The sequence below is a fragment of the Hyperoodon ampullatus genome, assembly GCF_949752795.1.
Source record: "Hyperoodon ampullatus genome assembly, chromosome: 2".
Taxonomy (NCBI): domain Eukaryota; kingdom Metazoa; phylum Chordata; class Mammalia; order Artiodactyla; family Ziphiidae; genus Hyperoodon; species Hyperoodon ampullatus.
In genome coordinates this window covers 173,050,456-173,066,046 of record NC_136915.1, presented here as the reverse complement: position 1 = coordinate 173,066,046, position 15,591 = coordinate 173,050,456, and the positions used below count along the sequence as shown (strand labels likewise).

Sequence of the window (15,591 nt, the reverse complement as noted above, 5' to 3'; positions counted from 1 at the left end):
AAATAGAATTACCATATGATCCAGCAATCCCACTACTGGGCATATACCCAGAGAAAACCATAATTCAAAAAGACACATGCACCCTGATGTTCAATTGCAGCACTATTTACAATAGCCGGGTCATGGAAGCAACCTAAATGCCCATTGACAGATGAATGGATAAAGAATATGTGGTCGGGCTTCCCTGGTGGCGCAGTGGTTGAGAGACCGCCTGCCAATGCAGGGGATACAGGTTCGTGCCCCGGTCCGGGGAGATCCCACATGCCGTGGAGCGGCTGGGCCCGTGAGCCATGGCTGCTGAGCCTGCGCGTCTGGAGCCTGTGCTCCGCAACGGGAGAGGCCACAACAGTGAGAGGCCCACGTACCGCAAAAAAAAAAAAAAAAGAATATGTGGTACATATATATAATGGAATATTACTCAGCCATAAAAAGGAACAAAATTGGGTCATTTGTTGAGACGTGGATGGATCTAGAGACTATCATACAGAGTGAAGTAAGTCAAAAAGAGAAAAACAAATATCATATATTAACGCATATATGTGGAACCTAGAAAAATGGTACAGATGAACCGGTTTGCAGGGCAGAAGTTGAGACACAGATGTAGAGAACAAACGTCTGGACACCAAGGGGGGAAAGCGGCAGGGGGGTGGGGGTGATGGTGTGATGAATTGGGCGATTGGGATTGACATGTACACACTGATGTGTATAAAATTGATGACTAATGAGAACCTGCTGTGTAAAAAAAAATAGAGAAAACCTATTTATTAGGTTTATAGACATGTGTGCAATTAAAAAAAGAAACACTGCTGTTACCTTGGGGCAGGGGGAAGACTATACATTTTCCTGTAAGCACAGGTTTAGTCACATCCAAGTTTTGGTATGTAATATTTTTATTATCATTCAGTTCAAATTATTTTCTAACTCCAACTGTGATTTGTTTTTTGGGGGGTTACTTAGAAGTAGTGTATTTCATAACTTCTAGTTACTTTTTTGTTACTGATTTGTAGCTTAACTACAATTCAAGAAACACACTTTGTATAATTTTAATACTTCGAAATTTGTTAAAATTTGCCTTATAGCACAATATGGTCAGTTTTTAAAATGTTCCAAGCATGCTTGAAATTAATTTGTAATTTAAAGTTTTGGAGTATAGTGACTATATATCTGCGTGTTGAATCAAATTTGCTGCTCACATTATTTAAGTTTTTTATATCCTTACTAATTTTTTTGGGTGGGTGTCTACTGGTTCTGAAAGAGGTATCCTCTATCAATGAATGACAGCAGTATGTTAAATCTCCTATTATGATAGTGAATTTGTCTATTTTTTCCTTGTAGCTCTGTTGCTCTGTGTAATTTGAAGTTAAGTGCATACAAATTTAAAACTTCCTGGTAAATTTGTCTTGTTGATATGAAGTGCCCTTGTTTATTTCTAGTAATGCTTTTGCTTTCAAGTCTACTGTATCTGTTATTATATAATTTCCTTTTGGTTTATATTTGCACTCTTTTCCAATTCTTTTACTTTCAACCTTTTTATACCATTATGTTTTGTTTTTTTAATTTTTAAAAATTAAAAAAAAAGAAGGCATCTGGACATGTGCCTTTAGTTATTTTCATACTGTTTCTGTGCATGTTATTGATACTTATTTGAGAAAAATGTGTAACTTTTAGTTTTTCTTGATTTCATTGCTTTGTTTTGATTTTCCTATAGAGACTACTAAGGAGATTTCTTAATGAAAATGCTTTTCAGAAGCTTGGATTTTTTTGCTTGTACATTTCTTCCCCAGAGCAGTTGTGTTCTGTAGTTAGAGCTTCTGTGATTTTTTTTTTTTTAATAGGAAATTGGAAATGGAAAGCTGTGTTCCGTTTGTTTTATGGTTACTTTATTGCTCTTGCCTCTTAAAGTAGGGTTCATGGCTTTGGTTCTTAAAATGTTTGTTTTTGTGGGTAATTTCCCTAGAAACACTAAACTCGGTTAATAAAAAAGGACATGTTTAGAGGTTACTGGATGGTAAATTAATTATTCAGTTGATTATAGATTATGGTTGAGTAAAGCAGCCATTCTTCCAAAAACATTTACAGAAGGTCACTTTCTAATATGATTCCCTTTTCAGGCACTACAGACACCACCTCCAACAACACCGCAGCCGTGATTTCCACAGCGCCTCCGGCTTCCTCAGCAGTCACTTCCCCTTCTCTGAGTCCCTCCCCCTCTGCCTCAGCCTCCACCTCCGAGGCATCCAGTGCCAGTGAGACCAGCACAACACACACCACCTCCACTCCTTTGTCCTCTCCTCTTGGGACCAGCCAGGTGATGGTGACAGCATCAGGGTTGCAGACAGCAGCAGCTGCTGCCCTCCAAGGAGCTGCACAGTTGCCAGCAAATGCCAGTCTTGCTGCCATGGCTGCAGCTGCAGGACTAAACCCAGGCCTGATGGCACCCTCACAGTTTGCAGCTGGGTAAGGTGCTTTCTCATCTTGTTTACATCTGAGAAACAGCTAGGAGGTCATCCCTGGAGTTACTTGTAGGGAATACTTTTTCATCACTATCTTAAATGCAAAAAAAGACAAAAAACAAAAACAAAAAGTGCTTTAAAGCCATAATCTCTTTGAAATGGGTGGCGCTATAGTAGTAGCACAAGGATTTTGATTATGGTTGGAATTAAGTTTCCTAACACTTTGGAAGGACAGTAGTCATACCTTTATTTCTAGATGAAGACACAGAACACCAGGCCACTGATTATACCTGAGTGATGGGACCAGGAAGGAAGCCCAGGATTCCTGACTCTTATTCTTATGCTTTCTCCATTAAGCTCTGAACTGTCTGCTTTCTAATTCTCAAACATAAATAAGAGATACAGTAATAGGATTCCCAATTTTATATTACCATCAAACAAATAAGAATTACTTTGTAAATATATTCCTTTCTCGGGCATTTTTTTCCTTTTGTTTTGGAAAAAAGGAGAATGAAGTAATTCAAAGAGTCAAAATGACTGCAAGTTTTACATTTTGTGTGGACCATAACCTTGTTTTGCTTTGTACAAGTGAGCATCAAGGAAAGCAGTAACTTGGAAGTACTAACCAAACCATGTAAGAGTGTAAAGAGAATAACATATTTCCATATACTTCCCCAGCTGTATTTTCCTTTTTCTTATCCATTTGGGTATGTTGTCAAACTGACACAGGATCTACATTGTAATAAAGTGACTGCTCTTTTGCACTTTCAGAGGTGCCTTACTCAGTCTCAATCCAGGGACCCTGGGTGGTGCTCTCAGCCCAGCTCTGATGAGCAACAGTACACTGGCAACTATTCAAGGTCAGTAGAATTTTTTTCCTTACTTAGCCTTTTTTTTTTTTTTTTTAAATGGAGGAAGTCTGCTTTGCTAGAGGTGAAAGTGATGGGAAGAGATAGTTGAATTGATAGTGCTCACTAACCTGAGGACCAAGAATGTGTCCTTGTAAACAGCTCTGTAAGAGAAATATAGGGGTCGGTCTGCAAGAACAGGAAATATACGTAGTTTGGTGTATTAAAAAACCAGGACTGGGACTTCCCTGGCAGGCCAGTGGTTAAGACTCCGAGCTTCCACTATAGGGGGCGCGGGGAGGCCCTGTCCCTGGTCAGGGAACTAAGATCCCACATGCGGCATGGTGTGGCCAAAAAAAAAGAAAGAAAGAAACAGTGACTTCAATGCTGATATTTATCTTCTTATGTAAATAGACCTGGAGGCAGAATTTCCTCCGACATTTATCTAAATAGTCATCCAAGACCCATCCCCAGGCAAACTTGACCAAGAAAAATTCTGCAGTCCCCACCCCTGCCCCTAAGAGAGCCATATACAAGAAGGCCCTATAACGAATTAACCTTGGAGCACATCATGCAGACTTCAAGAGTACTTTTAATTCTTGTTAGGTTCTTCCCTTTGTATATCCCCATCATTATAGAGCATATATTCTCTTGGATTTTAATGTCTCTTTTCCAAGCCCAGATGGGTCCCTTTTGGCCTTAGCATGCTATCCAGTCTAAAATGAGGCTAAACCCACTCATTCTATATATTGAAGGGTTTGATTTGTTTAACGTCTGAGCTTTGTGTTTGAAGATGCTTGCTGTTACGTGATTCAGGGAAACACTTTGAGATATCACTATATTAATCTGAGAAATTTTTCTTAAAATAATTTGGGCTTAGAGTTCTTGGGGCCAAAAATAAGCTGTTAGCGAACTTCAATTAAGATTAGTGTTTCGGGCTTCCCTGGTGGCGCAGTGGTTGAGAGTCTGCCTGCTGATGCAGGGGACAGGGGTTCGTGCCCCGGTCTGGGAAGATCCCTCATGCCGCGGAGCGGTTAGGCCCGTGAGCCATGGCCACTGAGTCTGCGCGTCCGGAGACTGTGCTCCACAACAGGAGAGGCCACAACAGTGAGAGGCCCGCGTACCGCAAAAAAAAAAAAAAAAAAGGATTAGTGTTTCATGGATGATATCTCTACAGCATACTGTAGACAATATTAGTTCCAGACAAATCTAAAACATGACCTAGATTACCTGACATTATATTGACTTTCTCATTGACTAAATCATATGTGAAATTGATGGTTAGATCTGTAAAGCTTTTATTATAAAAGGATTTCTTTTTGGAGTAAGATTTGTGATAAATCACTTTTTCTCTTGCATTTTGGTGTACCTCTGGGCTGTAGTGATACTAAAAAGGCAAGATGCCTTCCAGGGCTTCCCTGGTGGCTCAGTGGTTGAGAGTCCGCCTGCCGATGCAGGGGACATGAGTTCGTGCCCCGGTCCGGGATGATCCCACATGCCGTGGAGTGGCTGGGCCCATGAGCCATGGCCGCTGAGCCTGCACGTCCGGAGCCTGTGCTAGCGCAATGGGAGAGGCTACAACAGTGAGAGGCCCGCGTACCGCAAAAAAAAAAAAAAAAAAAATGCCTTCCATAGGGCATAACTGAGTACAGAACAGGTACTCTCTGGGAAGATCTAGAACTGGACTATGACCCTAAGCCTGGAATCTCAGAAAATGTCAAGCTGCACCAAGACTCACTTTTCTGTACTCTTTGTGTGATCATGTCCAAAGTCAAGGACATTCCCTCTTTCTTTATATATTATGTAAGAAATCAATCATTTTTAATGCCACTAGGAAATACATGTGCCTCAAATATACATGTGAGGATGTGGTTATATGAGTGAGGGGATTGTGGGGGGTTGTCAGATACAGGAAAAGATATTAGAGTGCCCAGTTGTTTTAATGAAAACTTTGATGATGAAGGAGAAACAACAGCATCACAGAAAAATTCTTACGTATTAAAGCAAGTCCTAAGCTTAGAACCCACCTGCATCAGTATAGCTGTGCTTTCCTCCTGCAGAGACTCATCATTCTCCTTTGTGCAGGTCATAGAAAGTAAATGTTCTGAAGTGAGAAATGAATCACACCTTATACTTTATTTGTTAATATATAACTTATTTTAGAACTAAAGTCTTTTCGAAAGACAGTTTTTATCTTGTATATCACACTATAAAGTGCTCAAATATATCAGTAATGCCAGTTGGTTTGATAAAAGCTAACTATATTTTAACGCCTTAATCACTGTAGCTAGTTTGTTTTTTGAATGGAGGTAATCTAAAGGCAGTAACCTTCATTAAAAGAAAAATTATTGGATTTAAGAAATATTTCTAGGTAGATGGAATAAAGTTGAGATTTCAAGATAGAAACATGACTCTTTGATTCTCCTCTCACCTATCCTGATCATGCTCATTAAATTAGAGTTTTCAGCCCTTTAGGCTCTTTCAAAATTATAAATAAACTTTAGTTGGTGACAATATAGTGCTGTAATTAAGGGTAAAAAATTCAGTTAAGGGATGCGCTTTTTCCATCTGGGTTGTAGGAAAACCCAGTACATTTGATGTGTTGTTTGGCTTCTCTGGGATGATGCTAACATTCTCCTTCCTGCCTGTTTTGCGGGGGGTTTGTCTGTAGCTCTTGCTTCTGGTGGCTCTCTTCCAATAACGTCACTGGATGCAACTGGGAACCTGGTATTTGCCAATGCGGGAGGAGCCCCCAACATCGTGACTGCCCCTCTGTTCCTGAACCCTCAGAACCTGTCTCTGCTCACCAGCAACCCAGTTAGCTTGGTCTCTGCCGCTGCAGCCTCTGCAGGGAATACTGGACCTGTAGCCAGCCTCCATGCCACCTCCACCTCAGCTGAGCCCCTCCAGACCTCTCTCTTCACAGCGGCCTCTGCCAGCGGGGCTGCCTCCACCACCACCGCCTCCAAGGCACAGTGAGCTGGGCTGAGCGACACTGCCAGCCCCCTTCTTCACTCTGAGTGCAACTGGCTGCCAGCCTGGCTGAGACTGAAACACGTGATGGGCTTCCTCTTGCCGTGTTGCAAGGGCAGGGGAGAGGAGGGAGAGAAGAAAACACACATGCCGGAAAAAAAGGATGGAAACGGGACAACATTTGCCTAATTTTGTAATAAAACACTGTCTTTTCAGGATTGCTTCATGGATTGGAGAACTTTCTAACCAAAAATTAAAAAAAAAAACCAAAAAAAAAAGGCAGAAACAAAAAATCAAAAACAAACAAACAAAAAAAAATAAGTGAAAGGACTACTTATCATTTCCAGCAGTCATGATGACGAGTTAAGGTGGGTTACCAATTCCAATATAGGAAGGGGATTTCTTGTTTGTCTAAATTTCTTTTTTTCTTAAAAAAAAAATCATTTTTATGGGTCTGTTGTACAGGCCATTAAGTCATAACAAGGTGTTTATAATCGTATCAATTGTGTTGGGGGTTCCTTTCTTAACTGGTACAATTTAGGCAGGCCTGTATTACTGTATCTCTATTGTTATTGTTGTTGTTATTGTTTTTTATATATATATATATAGTTTGGACATGTTTATCTCTTGCTCCTGGATCCTATTTCAGTGAGCTCCCACACTGTGGGGCGGGAGGGTTTTAGGGTAAAGGGGGACTTAACGCTCTTAATTGCGGGGAAATGTTCTTGCTGGTTTCCTTATCCTTGATGACTCTTACAGAGGTGCTAGAAAATTATTTTCTTTTGCCACTTATGCAAGAGGCTTGGTGCAGAAGCTGAAGGCAGTGTGTGCAAACACTCCCACTCCACACACGCCCCCTCCCCCCCATCAGGTGGTGCCTTTGGAGCACTTTTGCGTAGGAAGGAATTCCTGCTGAACTGTAGCTCTCACTCACCCCAAATCATTGAATGACCTGAGGCCCAGATCCTGTGGTGCAACAGTGCTGCTTTCTGCTACTTTCAACAGGAATGGCTGTACATGTTGCAGGGCAGGATTTGGTTCCGAAGAGCAAAGACTACTGCAGACACCTAACTTGGTGGTTCTGATTTCTTATCTCCTGAAATGCTCTACTGTTGGTGTGTTTGTTTGTTTGTTCCATTTTGTGGAAGTTTTTCATCCAAACTTCCTTTAACTTACTTGGCAAAGAACAAAATAACTTACTGAAATTGGGAAACGTTTCCCTTCTTTTGTTTTCTGAAGGAACTCTACTAGACTGTTTTCCATTGGTTATAGCTCACTGAAAGAGGTGTGATGAGAAGAGTCTGAGGTTAGCTACAGACTTTCACCAGATGGCTTATCAATTCCTCTAACCCTGACGCTCTCCTTGGTTCTCTGACTAGAGAAGACACTCATTAGCCGGGCATGGGATCTGTAGAACCTTTGAAAGACTTTGAGCAGGAACTTTGCACACACCTCAAGTGTCTCCTTGGCTTGTTAGTGATGCTCCTGCTAGGTAGGTCTAAATGGCAATACACATCTCTGTTCATTGTAGAAGGCGATTAGCTTCCGTAATTGTTTTCAGGGTATTTCTAGATGATGTAAATGAGCCCATGAAAAGGAAGTGTTTATGGAAGTAGATGAAGAGGAATGAGGGTAAGTTGGAAATTAGATTCCCCTTTTTGTCAGTGTTCTATTATTATAGTATCTGTATCCAAAAAGTTCCCAAAAGACTGGATCACTGCAGTGCAGCTCATCTGAGCTCCCTTCTTATTGGAGTGAAAGGTTCCCATCTGGTGTTTGTGGGTGCTTGCTTACATCTCCGGTGGTCCTGTGACTGCACTTTTTCCCCGTTTCGAGCTGGGGGCTGAGAGAGAGCTTACAGGTAATTTTTCTTCGGCATGCTCTGCTTATATCCACAAGGGAGCTTGGATTCTGTGTATTTGTCTCTTCACAATGTTGGGAAAGGCAGTGATTCAGACACGGTGTGCATTTTTGTTTGTGATCATCCAAGTGGGAGACAGGCATATTAATATTAAAAGTTCAGAAATGTTTTAGTTCCCTTGTTAATTTTTCTTCTAATCCTTCTGTCTTCCCATTTTATTTCACAAAGTATTTAATTAACTACCCTTCACCTTCCTAAAATCCCTCCAAAATCAATGAACTGCAAGCAGGGAAACTAACAAATGTCCATCCACCGTTTTTGTGTGTGGTATGTTTTTTTTATGTTGTTTTTTTGACTAAGCTTGAACCAAAGTCAATTTTTAGCAAGCTGCTGTACTAATGGACTAGTTTATATCGTGCAGTTCAGACACATTGAGGAGATAGATGCTACTGACAATTTCTTTTTTCATTTGTCTTTATTAATTTTATATAAAAGTTGCTGCTTGTTTTAACCTTTTATGTTGGTAAGTTGTAATATCCTCTGGGCAGACATTAACTTGATTTTTTAAGTAGTTTATTTAGTTTGGTGTGTAAATAGAATGGCAGTGTCAGTTACTAATTTTTCTCCTCTTCATCCCACTATTTCTCTGATGTAGTTGAATTTAATCTTTTATCCTAATTTGACATCTCTAATTTTAGCCTGTGCAAATGATTTTAGGGCTGTCGGTAATACTGTAGCTGCCCGTAATGATGAGTCCCTCCCTCGGGGAGTGGTAAGTTAGGAGGAAGGGTTCAGGGAGGGAAGTGCTGATACCCACCATACTGGATTAGAGGTTGTAGCATTAATTTCCCAGAATTGCTACCAAAGGAAGTAGGGACTTCCCTACTTGAATCCCAAGGGACTCAAGCCCGATGGATTAAGAGGAAGAGCAAGGAAAGGCTGTGTTTGTTTGTTTTCCTGTGTGGTTCAAAAATGCTCCCTCTCCCAAATAAGATTCACCAACAGACTTCAATATTAAAAAAAAAGATACTAAGCTTTAAATGTCAGTACGATGGTCTTCTCTGCCCTGCCCTGTCTATATTCTCTAGTTAATTCGGGATAGGGGGATTCTGCCTTTGTGTATGTGGGGTTATGGATCACTTTATGAAGATAAAATTTAAACCAGCATAAAAACCTGTGTTTAAAAGAAGAAATAAATCCTTAGACAAAGGTAACTTTTAGAATTTTTCTCTTTTTTTCTCTTATTTAAAAACAAGTTGTGAAATGAAAGGTACATTTACACATGTACACATGAAACACTAAAACAGCTTGTTGATGGGTGTTTAACTTAAAATCGACTCCCCATCATCATCATCCCTAGTCTACTGATCATATTGTGTCATGACTCAGCCTTTAGTCCTTTTTTACTTTATATCATCTTTTTTATCATCTCAAGAAATGCTTTTTGAATTGAATGAATCTCCTAAGCTAAGGTACTCAGACTTAACTTTTAGCCACCTTATATGGGAGAGTCTGGAAATTAAGAGGGACCATTTGACCAAAAAGAGATGTTAGAGATGTTTGGTAGCATTTCTGCATTTCTAAGAGGAAGGGCCAGATAGGTCATCACAGTTCATTGTGTCATTCTTCTTTTTTTCCCCTTAATGTTTATGCAAGTTTTATTTTATCCCTGAATTTGGTTAACACATATTAAGCCAAAGACTAATTCTAAATGCATTTATAGTGATACTATATTTGCCCATGGTAATGGGCCCTCCCTAGGGAGTGGTGAATGTAATTGTTTGAATCCTGCTTATCACAAGCAGGGCAATTTGGTTGTGAACTTTATTTGTACCCTGTATAAATCTAAAGGACAGCAGAAAGACCTGGAAAAGGGCTTCTCAGGAACAATATTATTGTTCCTGATTTAAGAAATATGTTGAGTGCTATGTTAGTTTAAATGTTTCTGAAGTTACATAGGCAGCTTTTTAGAATTAAAAAAACTGTTCCTATCCATTCATTACCTGATATAAAACACACTTGCTTTTATTTATTTGGCAAGAAAGATCAATACCATCCTAATTTACTCAACTTATTATTGAGGAATGGAACCAAAGGAATCCAACTTTCGTTTTGTGTAGGACCATACTGATTTGTACTTCATGGTAGCATTACTAGAAATTAATGTTTTTTTACAAGGGAAAAATAATATTAATTAAAAGATTTTTAGTGAGATTATCTTGCCAATTTGTTCTACACAGTTCATTCATTGTTGGGGAGAAAAGCACAATTGTACCTCTTTCTTACATTATTTTGTTCTATTATCCCTCATTTATTTGGGAAGGTGGGAGGAAACCTTGTCTATATTCAGAAGCACAGATACTTGCTTGACACAATATTTAAATTCAGCCCAATCTTTGTCATTAAATTTTCTATTTAAATTGCTGGGAAAGCTGGATACATTTGAAAATGTAGGAAATTAATGTAGATTTTTAAAGTTGTAAATCCTGATAGTAAACATTGCAGTTAGTGTATAATAAACACTTGGCTTACAAAAGAAACTCTTTGTTGTTCATAGTCTAAAGTTGTTCCCAAACCATGTCATCCTCCCAAAACTTTCTTTACCAAGAAAAAAGTAAAATCGTTACAATAGGAAGAAAAGAGAGAGAGTGGACAGGGGGCAGTCGGCAAGCCCTGAGCGTCAGGGCTGCCTGCGAGCAGACGAGGCCGGGCAGCACCCGGTTCAGACTTCCTGCTGGCAGTCTGCTGTGGCCTTGGACTCTCAGGGGCCCCCCAAAAATCAGTCTGCGATCTGAGAACCCTCCGTTAAAGAGCCTCAACAATTAATTATGAGAGTTGGTCAAATACTTTCTCCTTAATCGGTATCTAAAATTGATGAATTTAAAGTTGATTGTTTCAGACCGTGTTTATTGGAGCTGAAAATGTTTTTAAAAGACCATCAATACTAATGGAGAAAAAGCCCAAAAACTTGAAATTTAAAATTACTCAAATGGGCAAGAATTGATGGATTCATTTGATCATAACCATTATGAGTTCATTTTTGTATGTGTGTGTGAAAAGCAGTTAGTGAAAAGCATTTAGTTTAATCACAGCCCTGGCCATCTCTTTGCATAGATGGTGCACACAGTACAAATGTGAACTTGGACAGAAATAGGATAAGTAAACTGCTTTCATCATTAAAGGCTGATCCTAATCCTGTTCTGCCTCATTCTTTTCTTCATCTAAAGAGATTCATTGGGACACGCCTGAAATTTTCAGTAAGATATTTGAAAGGATTCCATCCAAAGGGCAGGGAATATGTCTTTTCTCAGAGTTGTCAGGTTTACATCCAGGTTTCCACATGATTTGTGAAGTTGCTTTCTTCTGACCATCCTCACTCATGAAGCAGTTCCATGTGTGGGCTCTTCTCCTCTCAGCCTTTGCTCAGAGCAGTAAACTTTAGCAGATCTTAGGTTGATTCTGTCACCTGGATCTCCTTTCCTCTCTTCCTTCTCTTCCTTTTCTCTTTGAATGGTGATACCTTAATCTGGGAGGGTAATGCTCGTGGGTAACAGCTAGCTTCTGGCCCCTTCATAAAATACCTCAGCATAGTTTAGCATTGTTACAGAACTGGTTTTAAACTAAAAACCAAATAAATAAGTAAAAAGAAAAAACTTTATATAGTGGAAATAATTCTAGCTGTAGCATTTAGTCGAACTGATGTTTCTTATGATTGATGCTGTATGTATTGGGGATCCTGTTTATAGGTTACAGTTTATAGGGTTAGGGAGGGTGGGTGGGGAGAGAAGGAGGTGATTACGTTAGAAGGAAAATGTTGCATTGCTCCTGTGCGCGTTCGCTTTTCCTTATCTCTGTCTTGCCAAAGGAAACTTGATCATCCCTGTGTTTGGGTTTGGGATTCGTTAGCCTCTCTACGGTCTGGCCTGCAGTGCAGTGTGTGGTGGCATGTGGGTTACACATGGGTTGTCCAGTTCAGGGTCCTCGAAGGCATTTACATCCCTTCCTGTGGCTGCCCAGGCCCCGCCAACCTCTCCTGACGATTCGTTACCTCTGTACGTAGCAAGAGCTTAGGAGAAGGATGCATGTGTGAGTGTCGGGGTGTGTGGTGGAGAAATAGAGGCAGAGGTAGAGAAGCACCATTTAATTTGGAGAGGAAAGGAGAAATGAATGATCGATGCATCTTAGTCTAAGAAAAGTAAGCAGGTGTTCTGTTCTTTGTTTTTTTTGTCGCCCTCTGTCGTGTTACTGAATGTTGTGCTAGTAGCACAGCAGTTTAAAACCTCACTTCCTTTTCTCACACCAAGGCTAATTTTGTCTCGACCAAAAATGCGAACAGAAGAAAACCAGATCAAGAAGTTGAAAGCCAACCTGCTCGCCTCTTACCTGTGATCCGGTGTGACCTTTAGGGACGGGTTAGTTAGTGAGATTGAGAAGAGTATTGTTCTCAGTGGGGGTGTGAATGGGAAATGACGCTGGTTTAGGAACAGTTCAGAGTCCTTTCTGGCCAGACTCTGGGACAGACTTTCCTGGCTCCCTGAGTTCAGATATAGACTCTATGTCCAGAAAGGCTATTTTTTAATAAGTGATCCATCTCACAGAACCTAAGTGGGGTTCGGTTTAGATACCAAAGACACTGCATTGTTTATCCTTACGTTTTCAACACAGGCAGAGGGAATAGGAACAAAACGCTGAAATTTGGAAAAGCTTTACCTTTGTCTCTTTCCTTTTCCCCTCCCCATCCCCACTTTTTGAAGGAAGTCTTATTGGTCATCCTGGCTTTGGAAAAGAGATTTATTTAGTTTCACTCTGCTGGCTCTGTAAAGATGGATAGAGTTGCTAAGTGTGGCAGTGATATTCTTGGAACTGCTGGGAAATTTAGGGGGGGTGGCAAAGATGGGGGTAGAATTCTTTTCTTATTTCCCTTTATCTAACCCTTATAAAGAGAACCAGGACAGCCTGTTTGAGTTCAGACGATAGTTAGTTGTTCTGTCACTTGTGAAGGATAAGCATTTTCAAGAGCAAGGTTACATGGAAATCCAAAAGGCCTTCCTTTATTCTTCCATAGCGCTGTATTGTTCCAGACTGTTTTTACATATGGGCTCTGGGGAATTGAGTAGTTCACTGTTCTGGTGTACTGTTGACGAGACACGGAAAAGAGGGGAGGGATAAGAAATTTATTGCTCCCGACAGAAACTGATCAGGTTGCAGAACTTTGTGACAGCTTTACTAATAATCTTATTGTTCTGACGTTATATAAAAGTGGTATTAATATTGTGTGACTTTTCAAAGCGCTAGATAGGTCAGGAAGCAGGTATCAAGGCTATTGAAGATAAGAGCACTTGAAACAACAGTTGAGGGAAGAGAAGGCATACATGACGGGCCGCCACTGCACCCGGAAGTGAAGCTCCCACGGTGGGCAGGGCAGGGCCAGTGCCCTTTATGATTCTTTCTGCGTCCCTGAATCAGCCCACTCCTCACAGGGCCGCGCCACCCAGTGCCACCTTCCGGTTCAAACCCAGGACACTGTCAGAAAGTTCAGACCCCAAAACTAATTTACTGTAAAAAAAAAAAGAAAGAAAGAAAAAGAAAAATTATTGAGGTCTGCTGCAAAGTTCCCCCGAATTTTCTGTTTACTTGTTCATCATTGTTTTTCATGGAGTCAGCCACAACCTCACAAAAGCAGCTTAAGGCTTCTTTCGTAACTTGGCAGTGGCATTGAGCTCTCTCACGTGATATCCCAAAGTCTGCAGGCAGACAGTTGGGTACAGTGCTGTTTCCAAAATGAGACGTCCAAACACTTCTTTAAAATTGGGATCTCCTTCGAATGAAAAAGGACAGAGACAAGGAGAGAGAAGACTCTGTACTCCTACCTAGTCCCGCAGCGTCTCTAAGCCTGAACAATAGAGCAGGAAAGGGAAAGCACTTTCAGAAGCTGGAAAGACAGTCCTGTTAGGAAAGGCTGTAGTTGTAGGCAGGTGGGGTGCCACGTCTTTGGTTCTGATCCTGCGTGGGTCTGCGGAAGGCACGTACTGTATGAGAGTAGAGTGGACTAGCCTGGTTGTGTGTAAAACTGCAAACAGTTGGGAGGGGGGAAAGGTGAGAACCAAAGACGTTGCAACTGTATTATAACATTGGCTTTTGACAGCGTAAATGGTGTGTCTCCCCTGAGTGTGGGCAAAGTGGAGACGCAGACTTCTTCCCGCTTCTTACCTCTGCTCGCGGGGCCTGTGTGCATTACTCAGTCCACAGGAGGTGTCACTCCAAGGAAATGCCCTCCCCCACGTTAGACCGTAGTTCAGTCCCCGCAGCTGTGGTGGTGGTGGCAGAGGCGAGGTGAATAAGTGTGGGGTTTTCCGCCCACCACGAGTCCAGGAGCTGTTGTATACCTCATTTCTAACTCGTGACTGAGTAACTTGCTTTAAAACTTTCTCTAAACCCTACAGAGTTGCCAAGTCTGCCCTCCCTCCTCTAAGTAATGTTGAACTCTGGCCTATAGCATCACGGGACCTGTAGCCTAGGGTGGGACCTCCCAAAGCCTCTGAATGTCGCTGCTTTAAAAGCTACTGCAAACTGAGGGCAAATTGCAATCTTCTCCTTCTTTTTGTTGCAGGGGGTCTTCCCAGGTCTCTTAACATCTGTTCCCTGCCACCCTGCCCTTAGGGGCTGGCCAGCCGGCCACACCCCGACCCCACCCCCATCTCTGACTGCTGGCCACACCTCCCCTCCAGTACTTGCCTTCTCCCTGGTGCGGGGAGGCCATCCCCTTCCCCTGTGAGGCCTCAGGGTTCTGCTTACTTTCAGGACTTTGGGTGGAAGGGAAGACACCAAAGGCTCCTTTAAGCTGACTGCTGCATACACATTTCACTTTTTTTCCTTTGACATGACCAAAAAAAAATCCAAATATTTAAGTTTTTATTGTTATTAATATTATTATGATTTGACAATCTTCTATCCAACGGGCTGTCTAGAAGCTGCATCCCCAGCCCTTCACCTTTTCTTTGAATGTAGTTCCCAACCTTCAATTCCCACCCCCAATGTTGAAAAAAAGAGCTTTGCCAGGTCTTACTACTGCTGCTATAAGCCAGGGGAGGGTGGTTTCTTTGTTTTGTTTTGTTTTGTTTTTTAAATTTCCAGCCAAAACCAAAGATTTTTTAATGATTGTATAAACTCAAAACAAACAAAAAAACCAAAGAAAAGGGAAGTCTTCAGCGTCAATCCAGTCTGTGGCGTCCTGGTGTTTAGAGGAGCGAGGCCCCGGGGCAGGGAGTGGGTGGTGGAGGGCCCTGACTGCACTGAAAGGGCAGGGAGTCTGTTTCCGGTGTTCCAGGGTGTGCAGAGGCACAGGCTTGGTAGCTTTGGCTCCTGCCAACCTGTGAACATGCCATGGAACGAACTGGCATTTCAGATTTTCCAAAACGGTAGGCAGAAGCCCATCACCACGATAGTCCTCCCTACG

The 15,591-nt window shown here is 41.4% G+C and overlaps 1 protein-coding gene across 5 annotated transcripts in view; it reads left to right on the top strand.

Moving 5' to 3' along the window:
• The window catches only part of POU2F1 (POU class 2 homeobox 1), a gene marked incomplete at its 5' end in the record, with an annotated part of 173,465 nt that extends 166,748 nt beyond the window's left edge, over positions 1-6,717 (top strand). For 3 of the 5 annotated variants that reach the window (XM_079726339.1, XM_079726336.1, XM_079726338.1), the window contains 3 exons: positions 2,112-2,457; positions 3,225-3,313; positions 5,973-6,717. In XM_079726339.1, coding sequence (XP_079582465.1) covers positions 2,112-2,457; positions 3,225-3,313; positions 5,973-6,280 — 743 coding nt within the window. In that variant the 3' untranslated portion in view covers positions 6,281-6,717. Of the gene's footprint in view, positions 1-2,079; positions 2,458-3,224; positions 3,314-5,972 lie in introns of all 5 variants that reach the window. The other 2 variants (XM_079726335.1, XM_079726337.1) reach the window with 1 other exon arrangement.
• Positions 6,718-15,591: the final 8,874 nt, after the last annotated feature.